Source organism: Mastomys coucha, unplaced genomic scaffold (assembly GCF_008632895.1).
Source record: "Mastomys coucha isolate ucsf_1 unplaced genomic scaffold, UCSF_Mcou_1 pScaffold13, whole genome shotgun sequence".
NCBI lineage: Eukaryota > Metazoa > Chordata > Mammalia > Rodentia > Muridae > Mastomys > Mastomys coucha.
In genome coordinates this window covers 17238290-17249582 of record NW_022196895.1, presented here as the reverse complement: position 1 = coordinate 17249582, position 11293 = coordinate 17238290, and the positions used below count along the sequence as shown (strand labels likewise).

Here is an 11293-nt window from a genome sequence, read left to right as displayed (position 1 = left end):
CCAATTGCTGGGATTAAAGGCGTGCGCCACTACCACCCAACTGTAGCATAGTTTTTTGTGTGTAATAACAGACTGAATATATGGTGGTATTCTAATAAAATTATTGCTTAAGTTGGGCAGTGGTGGCACACATCTTTAACCCCATTACTTAGGAAGCAGAGGACAGCCTGGTCTGCAGAGAAAATTCCCGAATAGCCAGGGCTACATGGAAAAACCCTGTCTTGAAGTAAAAAACAAACAAAAACAAAAAACAAAAAAAATTAAAACATTCTCACCTACTGATGTCACAGTCATTTTGGTTTAAATGAATATACATTGATGTCTATATGACAAAATCACATCACAACAAATTTTTTAGGATTTACCTTTGTTGACATATCCTGGATATGTCAGGATACACCTTTAAATCATACATGACTCTGTATTCTTAATTTTTTTAAAGATAGTTTCTCTGAGTAGCCTACCTAACCTAAAACTTACTGTTTAGACCAGGCTAGCCTCAGACCTCCACCTCCCAAATGCTGGGATTAATTCTGGACCCAGCAAAATCCAGAATTTTAAGTTAAAACAAATTTATGATTTCGAGTATACATTAAACTGAAATTTATACATATGTGCTCTGAGGCCTCCAGTATTTGACCCAGTATGAGAATGTTTGTCCTGTGTTTTCTCCCTTTAGGAAATGGCAGCAGTGTCAGCTTTTCTTCAGCCAGGAGCTCCTAGGCCATACCCTGCTCATTACATGGACACAGCAATCCAGACATACAGGGACATCTGCAAGTAGGTGGCTACAGTATTATATTTTGGCCATTTTGAGATCGATTTGGTATTTATAAGTAGTTGTTTGCTTTTCATGCCCTAGGTTCTCAAATGAAGTTGAATTAGAGACAAGTTGAAGAGAAAATAGTACTTCACAGTTCCTAGCTAGGCTGTATGTAGTAAGGCTCTGTATTACTTTGGGGAACATTTTTGTTCTGTGACAATTCTTTTTTTTGTTTTTTGTTTTTGTTTGTTTTTTTATTTTTTGTTTTTTTAAGACAGGGTTTCTCTGTGTAGCCCTGGCCGTCCCTGTGATATTTTTTATTTTATTTACCTTCAGAAATTAGCCATTTTGAATTTTTTATTGTTAATTAGGCAGAAACACAAAGAGTGAAATAATCTAGACTTGGGGAAAATGAGAAGTAATGAGTACTGTTAGAACTCTTACAAGGAAGGAGACGCCAGCCAAGCCAGGCATTCTTAGAGTAGGCTCTGGCTGTTCAAGAGGTAGATGTTCATGCAGTGTGCCTAGGGTCTGTGGCCCCTCAGAGGCATTTATAGAATTGTGAGTTATAGGAATGCGTTCTCTCTAGGTTTTCTGGTAAAGGCCAGTGGGAAATTACACAAGAATGGAAAGTATTGTGGGATAGATTTAGAAAGGCTTGGAGATAAATTTTTGTTAGGAGCCTTAACTGTCAATTCTTCCTAAGCTGGAGTTAAGACTTAGGTTGTAGTGAATGAAAATTGCTGCGTATTTGAGTAGACCATCATTATTTACTTTTTACTTATTTTTTAGTAAATTTCATCCACCAACTTCTTTTTAATAGTGCTAGATTGAACCCAGAACTTTGCCAACTGAGTTACATGTCTAGCTAGCTCCCTGATGTTTCTGTTGTAGAATAGATACATTAGAAGACAGAGATAGAAAACTCATTTTGATCCCTCTATTGTTCACATACTGGTAATAGTAATAGCAATGCTTAAAATGAAACAGTACCCATAGGGCTGGCAAGATACTGGTGGGTAGAGATGGTTGGACAACTTGAGTTGATCCTTGGGACCCACATGACAGAGGAGAGAATTGATTCCAAAAGTTGTCCTGACCTCCACGTGAATGCTGTAATGAAAGTGCATTTGTGCCTCACTATGTAGCCCAGGTTGGCCTGGAACTCACCATGTAGACCAAGCTGATCTACTCACAGATCCACCTAGCTCTGCCTTCCATATTCTGGTGTGTGATATTATGTCCAACCTAAGTACTTGTTGAGAGTAATAACCCCCCTCCCAACACTTTTAATGTGTGTCTGAGTATGTGGGTATGGACATGCCACGTGATATGCATGTGGAAGTCAAAGACAACTTGGTGAGAATTTGTTCTTTGCTTCCAGATTATAGGTGCACACCACTAAAAATGTGCAGCCTTGCATTACGGTTCTTACTTTAAAACTGTCTCCTGACAAAACATGTTGGCTGGGCCTGTAGCTTATCAGTTGCTAGGCTTCCAGTTTGATCCCTAGCACCTCTAAAGAGAAAAAATATATGAACATTGTTTTTTGTTTTTTGTTTTTAAATAGGTAGAAAATAATAGACTTCTTTTCCTAAATCTTGATCATTTTATTGGCATTTGAGAACACTGACAGAAAGGGAGCAAACTGGAAGCTACCAGAAGGAGACGAGGAAAGGATAGCCTTCCCTTTTGAGTTAGGATCCAAAAGAGCAGGCAGCTTCAGTTGTGGATGTTGACAAGCCGCTGTATGGGTGTGGAGCTGGGCAGGTATGGGATAAGTTCTTAGAGTAAGTGAGCCTGTTGTTTTGGAGCAAGCACACATAGGACTTTGTTGTATATCCAAAAAAGGGCTAGAAAGAAGAAAAGGGAGCAGGGTTAGTTGTGAATATCAGGCTACCGCAAGACAGACTTCTTGGTCAAAATCTGCTAGTAGACTCTTTGACTGCATTGTAACTTTGATGTGCTAAAGAATTACTATGATGCTGATTATCTTTCCTTGTTTGTTTTTGTTTAGGAATATGGTGTTGGCTGAAAGATGTGTGTTGCTTAGTGCTGAAATTTTAAAAAGTCAAAGCAAGTACTCAGAGGCCGCAGCTCTTCTAATACGGTTGACAAGTGAGGTACTGGACTGGGTAGTGTTTGATTTCATTACTTTGTAACAAGGTGCTATATAAGATATAAAATAAGGAGGGACTTTCTTAGGATTTAAACACTGCTAGTAATTGTTAATTTCATTTTAAAGTTTTGGGGTTTTTTGGGGGGGGAGCTCTATTTTTATTTTTCTTAGGTTTTTGGTAGTAGGAGGAGCTTGAGACAGTTTTTGTAGTTCATGCTGGCCTTAAATTCCGACCAATTTTCTGGCCCAGCCATCTGAGTATTGAGGATTTCAGTCATGAAATCCACACTTAGCTACTGTATCTTCTATGATTTGAATTTATTTATTGAAAATCATGTTTTAAAATTTGTTTACTGTATGTCTATGAGTGGTTTGCCAGCATGAATATCTGTATTTCATATATGTGCTTGTTGCTCACAGAGTTTAGAAGGGGTCAGATCCCCTGAAACTGGAGTTAGTAGATGGTTGTGAGCCTCTTTGTGGGTGCTGGAAACTGAACACTGGCTCTCTGCAAGGGCATCCAGTGCTCTTAACTACTGAGCCATCTTATACAGCATTAAATTTATTTTGTTTCTATAGTCTCAGTCTACCTCTCATTATTAACTAACCATGACCATGTATGTGGCATCTTGTTTGATATAAGTTTGATAGCTGTGTACAACTAAGACATGCACATGTTTCAATTTAATATAAAATTAGTGCTTAAAAATGTATAAGCACTGCTAGAGCGGTGAGGTGGTGTGTGGGTGGAGGAGCACCCTTATAGAGGCAAAGGGGAGGGAAGATGGGATGGGGTGTTTGTGGAAAGGAAACTAGGAAGGATATCATTTGAAATGTAAATAAAATGATTATTAACACACACACACACACACAATCAGTGAGATTGTTTAGTCTCAGCCTTTACCTTATAACCACTTGAAGAAAACCATTAAGCTTTAAAAATGCATCCAAAGTAGGTAAATCTAAAAGATGGCCAGCCATACTAGTCTACTTTGGATGCACCCAAGGCATCTTAAAATAGCATATCAAACAATTAAAACTTTTTACCTAATACTTTTGTAACACGTTATCAGCAGTTTGCTCTACTTGCTTAGGATGAAGAGGTGTGCATTGCTTGACGTACTTCTGTGTTCATCCATCCTGTCACAGGATGGACTAGATGTTGGTCATGGGCTGTGGGTACTTTGTAACCCTGTGACATGTACTTTGATTCATTTCTCAAAGGTCTCTGAAAGCCCACTACTTCCTCTTTAATTTGTCACTACATTACCGTGTGTGGTAAATAGTGCCATGCCCTAGTGACTTAAGCATTCAGGTATGAGTCTGTGGTGGCTATTCCTGTTCATACCAGCACATCCTGTCAGACATGAGCTATGTGGTCATCTTGAGTAAGGCTTCTTGAAGTGTATTCATACTCTACTTCAAAAGGAAATCTCACCCTGACTTTGAGTGGTGTGTTGTGTTTTTCATCCTAGGGTTATCAGTGAGATACAAAGAATTTCTGATCCAGGAATTTTTGTTTTTTCCCTTGCTTAAATGTGTTTTTCTACCCCCATATATAAATTAAATTTCTTTAGAGCACAGTATTATAACCTTTTTACTTTTTTTTAAACTTTCTCATATATATATATATGTATATACATATATACATGATTTGTCTTTTTTTTTTTTCTTTTTGCTTTAGGGCATGGGTAGGAACAGATTCTAGTAACTTTTTCTCAGAATTATGAATTTGTAATGATCTTCCCTCTCTATCCTACCTTCTTTGCCCCTCCTTGTGTTTGAGATTGAATTCAGGGCCTTACATATGCCAGGCAAATTCTGTCCTCATAAACTACATATCCAGCTCCATGTATATGTGTGTGTGTGTGTGTGTGTGTGTGTGTGTGTGTGTGTGTGTGTGTGTGTGTGTGTGTGTATGTATGTATGTATGTATGTATGTATATTTCTTAGCAATAACTTGATTTTTTTTTGTTTGTTTGTTTTTCGAGATAGGGTTTCTCTGTATAGCCCTGGCTGTCCTGGAACTCACTCTGTAGACCAGGCTGGCCTCAAACTCAAGAGATCCGCCTGCCTCTTGTCTCCCAAGTGCTGCGATTAAAGGCGTGCGCCACCAGCTAATGGAATTTACCTGGCGAATGACTTGATTTTTAAGTGTATTTTTTATTGTATATATTTTTGTGTTTGGCATGTGTAAGGAGGTCAGAGGACAAGCTTGTAGAGTCATTCATTCAACCTTTAAGTGGGTTCTTGGGAATAAACTCAGGTTATCAGGCTTCCATGGTGTTTTTATCTTCAAAGTGATGTCACCAAGCCCCTGTTTGCAATAATTTGATAGTCATAATATGTTTGAAGCCAATAACATGCCTAGTTTTGTTTCAGCTTATTTAATTCATGATGTGGGCTTAAGTTCTTTCTTTCTTGAATCACTCAGTCCTGTGGGACTAACTTTGAGAATGCTGAGTTTATCGTGTGAGTTTAACTGGACTATACATTGAGTTATTGGAAAACTTTTACAGATTTTTAGAAAACGTCCTTTAAGTAAGATGTCCAGGATTAGTACCTGTAAGAGTTTTGCTGTTTAATGAAATTGAATGAGTGAGTGAGAGAGAGAGAGAGAGAGAGTGTGCATGCATGCATGCTTGTGTGTGCCTGTGTGTGTATGTTCACAGAGGCCAAAAATTTTGGATTCCCCTGGAGCTTGAGTTATAGGCAGTTGTGACCTTCCCGACATGGGCACTGGGAACTATACTAGAGTTCTCTGTAAAGAGGTCTTAACTGCTGAACCATCTCTCTAGCTTCAGAAACTAGGCTTTTTTTTTTTTTTTCATTTTTCTCATTAGTTTATTTACTTTACATCCCAATATCAGCCACCCCATTCCTCCCAGCAACTCCCCAATCAGATCATTCCCCCATCCTCCACTTCTTCTCTGAGAAGAGGGATTCCCCTCACCCCCAGGTATCACCCCTGCTGACTTATAAAAGTCACTGCAGGACTAGACACCCTCTCCCACTGAAGCCAGACGAGGCAGCCTACTTAGGGAGGTAACAGGTTCAGGGACAGCCCCACTCCAGTGTCTGTGGGACCTGCATGAAGAGCAAGCTGCACTTCTGCTGCATATGCAAAGGGGTGAGGGTCTGGCCCTGGCCCATGGTCACTCTTTGGTTAATGGTTCAGTCTCTGGGAGCCCCCAGGAATCCAGGCTAGTTACTCTGTTGGTCTTCATGTAGAGTCCCTGTCTTCTTTGGTTTCCTCAATTTTTCTCCCAACTCTTCCACAAGACTCCCTGAGTTCCATCTAATATTCGGATGTGGTTCTCTGCATCTTTTTCCGTTGGCTGCTGGGTGGAGCCTCTCGAAGAACCGGTATGCTAAGCTATCTGCAAGCGTAACAGAGCATTAATAGCGTCATTAATGGGTTCTTGCCCATGGGATGGGTCTCACTTTAGGTTGGTTAGCCATTCCCTCTGTCTCTGCCCCATATTTGTCTCTGTACATCTTGCATGCAGTACATATTTTGAGTCGAGTTTGTGGGTGGAGGTTAGAGAGATGGCTCATCAGTTGAGAGCACTGACTCCTCTTCCAGAGGTACCGAGTTCAATTCTCAGCAACTACATGGTGACTCACAACCATCTGTAGTGGGATTTGACGCCCTCTTCTGGTGTCTGAAGACAGCTGCAGTGTACTCATGTACTAAATAAATAAAGAAATCTTTAAAAAAAGTTTGTGGGTGGGTTGCTGTCCTCATACCTCCGCTGAGAGCCCTACCTGGGCCCAGGAGGTGGCTATGTCAGGGTCCATAATCCCACTGCTCCCTAGCTAGGAGTCTACTAGCCTTTGATGAGAATATTTATTTGTAGTATTATTTTGGCAGTAGTTTGCCTGCAGTGATTAGAATTTGAGTTTGCATAATTTTCATAAATTTCTTGTTTCTATTTCCAGAAATTTGTGTAATGAAAATATCTGAGTAATTCCTGGGGTTTTCTTTCTTTTTCTTTTCCTTTTCCTTTTTCTTTTTCTTTTTCATTTTCATTTTCTTTTTCTTTTTCTTTTTTTCTTTTTCTTATGACTAAGTGTACTGGCATGCAAGAAATGAAGTGGGAGGGCTGTGAGTTTGAGACCAGCTAGGGATGTGTAGAATTCTAGATCAGCCTTAAGCTACATAGTGAGCTCAGTGGTGGAATACTTGCCTAGGTTCAGTTCCCAGTAACATACACATATTCACACAGAAATTACAAATATACTTATTGAAATTTTCTATAGTAGCAAAAAACCAACAGGCGATTAATTGGTGAGTATAACTTAAGTTTTTGCATATTAGAATATATATATAGGTTATAAAAAAGCAAGATACTGAGTATACTACCACTTGTTTATAAAAAGTACATGTTTGTTTTCATACACGCATGTTAGTCACATAAGCACTCATGTATATGGAAAGAGAAACTGGAAAGGCAGCACCAGACTGGAGACAGTCCTCTGCAAATGAATAGCTTGGCTTGGCAAAGATATTTGCCTTTTTGTAGTTACTTTAATTTAAATAAATGAATGAATAAATAAAATATTTATGAGGGCATGGAAGTATGTCTCTAAGACTTTAAGACTGTTACAAAGATAGTTTATAATAGCGATCTGTTTGATGTAAGTAATTTGTTGAAATAATTGCATTTAAAAGTCAATGTTTTCTGTTTTCAACTTTCCCTGGGGAAAATAATGGCAGCAGAACACATGGAAGGGCCTGGTAAGTTCAGCTTGAGGCTGAGGACCTAGAGAAAGTTGGGGAAAAGTTGTTGATTCTTAATCAGCAAACTTCATCACTTTCTCCCTTATCTCTGAAGCGATGGCTTACCAGAAGGGGAGGCAGTGAGGATGAGTGGTTACAGCTCCTGGGCGGGCAGGGGCAGGAAGTGGGAACTGCTTGCAGTCCTCCTGCCCTGATTGACAAAGAGCCTGGGAAGAAATTGAAGGTTACTTTAAGCAGATGGTCTTTAAAAATTCATAAATTAGCTTGCATCATAGTCTACATAATCTAACTTGTATTCTTTGGGGAGAGGTATACATTAAATATGCTATTAGTCACCAGGTAATATCCAGGAGAAACTAAGTTGATAGAATTATTTTTCTGGTTTATAATTTTGAGTTCATCTGTAGTCACAATGTCTGTATTCCACTTTCAGTTTTCTTCTGCTGCCCACTTTTAACTGCTCTGAGGGACTGCAGTTCTTCAGAAATTTACTATACAGTGCACATTAGAATTGGCCATTTAGATTTTACTAAAAGGAACAAAAAAGGTCATTTTTTGGGGGAAGTCTTTTTAAATAGATTGTGTGTTGCTTGAAGGAAGAATTGGGATTAGTTTGCACTTTCATCACTGCTCTCTTCTGTTCCAAGCAATATATTGGCTGTGTCATACGCTAGGAAAGAAGAGCTCTTTGCTTTCACTTTTGGTGCTAACTGTTCTTTCTTTTACACATTCACAGGATTCTGATCTCCGAAGTGCACTTCTTTTGGAACAGGCTGCACATTGCTTCATAAACATGAAGAGCCCCATGGTTAGAAAATATGCATTTCATATGATCCTAGCAGGCCACCGTTTTAGTAAAGCAGGGCAGGTAAGCACATTGTCTTTAAAAGGTTCTGTCTGGAAAGATACTCAGCAGTTAAGAGCTTCTACAGAGAACCCAAGCTGGGATCCCAGCACCCACATTGAGTACTTCACAACTGCCTGTAACTCCCAACTCCAGGGGTCTGATACCCTTTCCTGGACTACCACCATGCCTGCACTTGCCTGGGAACACAAACCCACAGGTGTATACATAATTACAAGTAAAACCAAATCTTTTTTTAAAGTTTTTTTGTTTTCATTTTCTTCATTTAATTGTGTATTCCTATTTTTTTAAAAAAAGATTTATTTACATATTTCATGTATGTGAATACACTGTCACTGTCTTCAGACACATCAGAAGAGGGCATCGGATCCCCATTACAGAAGGTTGTGAGCCACCATGTGGTGGCTGGGAATTGAACTCAGAACCTCTGGAAGAGCAGTCAGTGCTCTTAACCACTGAACCATCTCTCCAGCCCTGTATTTCTCTTTTTAAATTTTTTTTTTTTTTTTTTGGTTTGGTTTTTCGAGACAGGGTTTCTCTGTGTAGCCTTGGCTGTCTTGGAACTCACTTTGTAGACCAGGCTGGCCTCGAACTCAGAAATCCGCCTGCCTCTGCCTCCCAGGTGCTGGGATTCCTCTTTTTAATTTTTATGTGAATTGATGTTTTGCTTGCAGATATGTCTGTGTGAGGGAATCAGATACTGGAGTGACAGACAGTTGGGAGCTGCTGTGCAGTTGCTAGGAATTGGATCCGGGTCATCTGGAATGGCACCACTAAGTCATCTCTCCACACCCCTTGTTTTTGGTTTTTTAAGACAGAATTTCTCTGTGTAGCCCTGGCTATCCTGGAACTCACTCTGTAGACCAGGCTGGCTTCTAACTTGCAGAGATCCACCTGCCTCTGCCTCCCAACTGTTGGGACTCCTGTCATACTTTTTTATGTTTGTTTCTGTATGTGTGCTCAAGTGTGCACATGTGTGCTCATTTTTGTGTATGATCATGTGTGAAGTCAGACAAATTATAGGCACGATTGTCTTCCTTCTACAAAGTGACTCCTCCGGAATTAAACTCTGGTTGTCAGGCTTCCTGGCAAGCCTTTTACCTTCTGAGAACTCTTGCCTGCTCTCACCTGCTTGCCAACTTTTTATGATTTAATTCTAAAACTTGAAATAAATTTTGTTTTCAGGTAATATATTGATGAAAACCCATGAGATTTGGGTTTGGATATATACAGGCTTAAATCTTAATGTATAAAGTTTGAATTTGGTTACCTAACTTTTCTGTGATTCAGGTTTTCATTTATTATTATTAATGTTGGGTGTGTGTGAGGTCACATGGTATTGTAGCATTGTATGCCTGTGGAAGTCAGAGGACAACCCTTTGGAGTCAGTTTTCTCCTGTCACTTTATGGGGTCCAGGGATTGAATTTAGACCATTAGGCCTGCATGCATGTCTCTTCCTTGAGCCATCTCACTGGCCTCTCTGTCTCTATTTGGTATAGGAGCCCACACCCTGTTAGTGGGTACCCCTATATTCAGGATGGGTCGTCCCTCCTCACTTAAATCTTTCTGGAAACTCTCATAGACTCTCAGAGATGTGTTTCCACAGTGTGTCTAAATCCAGTCAGATTGGCAGTGACAATCAACTGTTCACAGAAAGAATTTGAAAGAACCTTACCTGTTCACAGAAAGAATTTGAAATAAATAAAGCCAAATTAAGCAATGAATATTTTTCGTAGAAGCTGATCTCAGAGAAATAAGGGGCAGGTGTCAGAACAGACAGACACATGCACACTTGTACTGTAGATGGCCAAGGAGACCTAATCTGTAGTTCTACATAGAGTTGTGTGATGGTGAGATAGATCATCCTAATTGCTGGCTTCATTTTCTTTATCACATTCTCTTTTAGTGGATGAGCCAGGTTCTTGTTTATATTTGTGTATGTTTCGGCATGTTTGTGCTCATTTTCTTCTAGTTCAAGGCACATTTAAACAATAATATGTCTCATTTATTATCTTACAGAAAAAGCATGCTTTGCGCTGCTATTGTCAAGCCATGCAAGTTTACAAAGGAAAAGGCTGGTCTCTGGCAGAGGATCACATCAACTTCACCATTGGGCGCCAGTCCTATACTCTGAGGCAGCTAGACAATGCCGTGTCTGCTTTCAGACACATTTTAATCAATGAAAGCAAACAGTCTGCTGCTCAGCAAGGAGCCTTCCTCAGAGAATACCTTTATGTTTACAAGGTGAGTAGTTCTCCTTAGGAATACACATTTACACTTCTTAATTATAGCTTTCAGGAAAACACATGCTTTACTACTGGCCTTCAAGTATGTAACTACCTGTCATAAAAAAGTGGTCAAAAGTTTCTTGGGTATAGATCTGTAATTCATGACCCTTACACAGTTTTTAAAAGAGAATTTTAATATTTCAGTAAACATTGTTTTGTAGCTTTTCTTTAAAAAAAAATTTTAATTAAAATAGGATTATTATTTTCCTCCTTTCCTTTCTTTTCTTTTCCTTTCTTTTCAATCCCTCTCATACCCCTCCTCTCAAATTGACACCTTTTTTTTCTTTGATTATTTTTTTTAAAGATTTATTTTATTTATTTTATGTGTATGAGTACACTGTAGTGTACAGATGGCCATGAGCCATCATGTGTGTGGCTGCTGGGAATTGAACTCAGGACCTCTGCAGGCCCAGCTCACTCTGGCCCACTCTCTCTGGTGTAATTCACTATAGCTGTCTTCAGACACACCAGAAGAGGGCGTCAGATCTCATTACGGGTAGTTGTGAGACACCA

At 39.4% G+C, this 11293-nt stretch overlaps 1 protein-coding gene across 3 annotated transcripts in view; it reads left to right on the top strand.

Moving 5' to 3' along the window:
- Nucleotides 1-11293, top strand: part of Trappc8 (trafficking protein particle complex 8) — an 83733-nt gene that overhangs the window by 38132 nt on the left and 34308 nt on the right. For all 3 annotated transcript variants that reach the window (XM_031365058.1, XM_031365057.1, XM_031365056.1), the window contains exons 10-13: nucleotides 680-780; nucleotides 2781-2886; nucleotides 8363-8494; nucleotides 10512-10736. In XM_031365058.1, coding sequence (XP_031220918.1) covers nucleotides 680-780; nucleotides 2781-2886; nucleotides 8363-8494; nucleotides 10512-10736 — 564 coding nt within the window. The remainder of the gene's footprint in view (nucleotides 1-679; nucleotides 781-2780; nucleotides 2887-8362; nucleotides 8495-10511; nucleotides 10737-11293) is intronic.